The following is a 4,333-nucleotide window of genomic DNA, read 5'->3' as shown; positions in this document are numbered from 1 at the left end:
TTTTTTTTTCCTGGTTAGTCTTGCTGGAGCTTTATCAGTTTTTAAATCTTTTCAAAAAGCCACTTCATTATTGCTGGGCTTTCTCTGGACAGCACTCCAACTGAGGTGTTGGGGCACTTTGTTGCAGCTTTATCACGGTCTAAGTCTAATCTCCCCATTAGGCTTTTGCGTGGGGGTGAGGCCATAGTTTTACTTGTGATGTTTGGCTGAAGTAAAGCAGTGATTGTATAAAAGTTTTCTATCTTTCTAGGCTGCCTCTCTCCTGGCCATTTGGCTAGTGAAAGCTTTTATTTCTGTGCCTGTTAAAATTTCTTAAGCTTCAAGTCCAGCATATATGAGGCAAAAAGAAAACCCAGGAAACTCACTGCAGTGTAGTTCCTTTGATCCAACGGCCTTTACCCATCTTTTTCTCTCCACATTTCAGTCTTTTTATGTTTATTTTATAATGTTCAAGGTTTTTATTGCACTGAATGGGAATAGGTAAAAGTGCATCTATTCAATCTTCTTGGAAGAAGAAACCCCATTAGCCCCATTTTAAGTTATTTTTAAGATATGTTTTGTTATTTTGTTTTTAAATTAAAAACTTGAATTTGAGGGGCACCTGGGTGGCTCAGTCTTTAAGCGTCTGCCTTCGGCTCAGGTCATGATCCCAGGGTCCTGGGAACAAACCCCCCAGTCCAGCTCCCTGCTCAGCAGGAAGCCTGCTTCTCTCTCTCTCACTCCCCTTGCCTGTGTTCCTTCTCTCGCTGTGTCTCTCTCTGTCAAATAAATAAATAAAATCTTTAAAAAAAAGCAACCTGAATTTGATAAAATGCCTTTTTAGCCTCTATTGATATAATGTGCTTTCCTGTTTGTATCTACAAATATTGAGGAGAATATAAACAGCTTCAATTAAACTTCTCTGGGGATTGTTATGTAGCTGTTTACCCCTATCCCCAAGCATACAGCAAAGGTTTAGACTCAAGCGACTAGAGGGGCCTGGCAGGTAAAGTTAATGAGAAAAGAGTGCTTGTTGGGGTTTTTGCAAGATGATGAGGAATAGTGGGTGCTGGAGTCAGAGGGGCAACATGTGACTTGTCAATAGGGAGAAAATGCTACTCACCTTCATTTGAAAGCTTCCACACAGAAATGGGTGACTACTGCTTCCTGATCTTTATTTTATGTTCCAGAGAGACCAGAAATGAGAATTTCTATGGAAAATGTTGCAATTTTTAAATGTTGGCATCTAATTCATGAATATTGTTAAACAATGTGTAGGTCAGACTAAACATAGTATGGACCGGATTCAGTAAAAGGGCTACCATTTTGTAACTTCTGACACAGGGATACTAATGCCAAAATAAGGCTTCCTTTCCTCTTAAGCTGGAAAAAAAAATGCCTAGAAGGAACATAAAGAGGACTTAAATGCTGAGTGTGTTCTTTATAAAGGGACATAGCATATTTCCCCCCTCCAACTCTGGGCCAAACTCCTAAGGACATGGGAAATGAAACTCCAGATTGTTTGGGGGGATTCAAATGCAGAGATCTGTGTTCCTCCTTTCCTAGAGCTCAGTACTGTGATGAGACTCGAGAATTTGTTTGGCTCAGAGTGATGTAGGTGTTTCATGTCATGTCTTGGCAGATCGAACTGAGATTGCCTCACTTAGGGGTTAGGAGTGTACCTGAGTTTATCTTGTTGCAACAGCACACAATGACAGAATCAATTTCTAGGAACCCAAGAGGGTCACAGAAGTTGAAACTCAGCTGCATTGAAGGGATCTTTTAGTTGGGAATGAAGGATTACACATGAAGTTTTGTGGAGGTTCATAAAAGAATGTGGCTTCAGTTATAAAATCAGTTACATTTCTTTGACCTCATGGGTTCATAGACCAAAAATTGTACCCTCTATACTATCTTTTCTAATATAAATTCTATCATAGCCTAGGTTTGACATGTAGTTATTATTTTCCAAATCATTTTTTCATTACAACTTCAATTATGGTTACCTCCCCAATCCCAGGTTTTATTTAGAATTTAAAAGTACCTTTTCTACTTTATAGAACTTTAGTTGCTTTTCAGATTTTTAAAAATAGATATCAGCATTTGAAACTGAACATTTTTATATCTGTGACAACACATTTTTTTCAGAAACTCCTAAATATAAATATGATTTTCCTATCTATGAAAATGGGTATTTTTTAAATTGTCAAAGTCCCAATCAGTGTTTAATGCTAACGTTTATACTTTTCTTAGATTTTAAAAAATATGTAAGTCCAAACTTTGCCATATGTTTATGTCCACCATTTGCTGCAAGGGTTTTTTGTTTGTTTCTCATTGTTCTCTCTCTGTCTCAAAGCTACTTATATACATTATACACATTTTTTGGTTTATTTTCATTAAACTGTACACTCTAGGTAGGGCCAGATAGAGATGTCTTTCAACTTTATTTGAAATCTAATGAAACCCTCTTACACTGTTGGTGGGAATGCAAGTTGGTACAGCCACTTTGGAAAACAGTGTGGAGGTGCCTCAAAAAATTAAAAATAGTTACCCTATGACCCAGCAATTGCACTACCGGGTATTTAACACAAAGACACAGATGTAGTGAAAAGAAAGGCCATATGCACCCCAATGTTCATAGCAACAATGTCTTCAATAGCCAAACTGTGGAAAAAGCCAAGAGGCCCTTCAACAGATGAATGGATAAAGAAGATGTGGTCCATATATACAATGGAATATGACTCAGCCATCAGAAAGGATGAATACCCAACTTTTACATCAACATGGATGGGACTGGAGGAGATTATGCTAAGTGAAATAAGTCAAGCAGAGAAAGTCAATTATCATATGGTTTCACTTATTTGTGGAACATCAGGAATAACATGGAGGACATTAGGAGAAGGAAGGGAAAAATGAAGGGGGGGAATTGGAGGGAGAGACGAACCATGAGAGACTATGGACTCTGAGAAACAAACTGAGGGTTCTAGAGGGGAGGGGGTTGGGGGTATGGGTTAGCCCAGTGATGGGTATTAAGGAGGGCACGTACTGCATGGAGCACTGGGTGTTATACGAAAACAATGAATCGTGGATCACTACATCAAAAACTAAATATGGTGACTAACATAATAAAATTCAATTAAAATAAACAAATAAACAAAAGCTAATGAGATCGGATAATTCAAAACGGTCAATATGTAATAAAGTTAAAATTACTTTGACAAGGTCATAGACATTTTCAGAATGAGCTTTATTTATCAACGAATCTCTGAGGAAATTTCACTTCCTCAGGGCACCTTGTGTATCTAAGACAGAACTACACGTCCCCTCCCCAGCTTATTCTATCCTTTTACCTGGTGTTCTTTTTTCTCTATAGCAAGTTATCTTCACTGACACTCTGTATTATTTGTTAATAGATTCTAGGCCTGTGTTCCCAAACATGATCTTATTTGTTCACTGATATATCCCCAATTCCTCCAGTAGTGGCTGGCACACAGTAGCTGCTAATTAAATGTTAAATCAAAGTACAAAGAACCAAAAATTACTTAATGTCTAGAATGACTGTCCAATAATCAGATTCACCAGTGGCGCAGAAACACATTAATGACATCTAAAAGTGAACAATTTCTTTTGAGATTTTTTTTTCCAGCCCTTTCCTCCTTCAACATGGTAATTGAAGTTCACTGGCCTGGGAGTAGCCTCCATCTATCAACTTTTGGTCAGTGAAGAGGTTTCAGAGAAAATAACACAATTAACAATCAGCAAAAGGAGGGGGAGGACAAAGGGGAAAAACTAAGTGGTAGCCTCAATGGGGCAATCCCGGGCCAGATGTCCCGACTCGCCACAGCGGTAGCAGTTGACTTCACTCGTTTTGCTGCAGTTGATGGCCATGTGGCCGGTCTCGCCACACCGGTAACACCTGACTTGGGTGCAGTCTTTCTGAATGTGGCCATATTCACCGCAAGAGTAACACTTGGGCTCTTCCTGACGGTCACAATCACGAGCCAGGTGGCCTGGTTTGCCACAAGTGTAACAGCACTGCTCTCTCTCTCTCTTCGGCTTAATACAGTCTTTAGCGATGTGGCCACTTCTCCCACAGTTGTAGCAGATGTCCTGGAGAAGGTCACAATTCTTAGCATGATGGCCAGACTCACCACAGCGGTAACAGATGTCAGGTAGGTTGGTGGAACTGCACGGAGAACCTCTACCACGGCCTCTGGCTCCGCGCCCTCGACTCCCTCCTGCTCTAGGGCATCCCCGGGCCCAGTGGCCAGACCGTCCACACTTGAAACATTCGTTACTGCTCATGGCGGAGGTGAGATCTTAGGGTGAGCCGGCCCACCACTGCCCCGAAGGT

At 40.4% G+C, this 4,333-nt stretch overlaps 1 protein-coding gene across 1 annotated transcript; it reads right to left on the bottom strand.

The window, feature by feature from the left end:
• Positions 1–3,254: 3,254 nt before the first annotated feature.
• On the bottom strand, positions 3,255–4,333 carry ZCCHC13 (zinc finger CCHC-type containing 13). The gene has a single exon (XM_025866704.2). The coding sequence runs from the start codon at positions 4,282–4,284 to the stop codon at positions 3,769–3,771; it is 516 nt and encodes a 171-aa protein (XP_025722489.1). The 5' UTR covers positions 4,285–4,333; the 3' UTR covers positions 3,255–3,768.

The sequence above is a fragment of the Callorhinus ursinus genome, unplaced genomic scaffold (genome assembly GCF_003265705.2).
Source record: "Callorhinus ursinus isolate GAN/ISIS: 27379988/994484 unplaced genomic scaffold, GSC_fseal_2.0 scaffold40, whole genome shotgun sequence".
Taxonomy (NCBI): Eukaryota; Metazoa; Chordata; class Mammalia; order Carnivora; family Otariidae; genus Callorhinus; species Callorhinus ursinus.
Note: the sequence above shows the minus strand (reverse complement) of the source record. Positions and strands in the feature narration are given on the sequence as shown.

Bases quoted from the DNA above. Each gene is read 5' to 3' on its own strand.
- ZCCHC13 (XM_025866704.2), bottom strand. From the start codon at position 4,284: ATGAGCAGTAACGAATGTTTCAAGTGTGGACGGTCTGGCCACTGGGCC.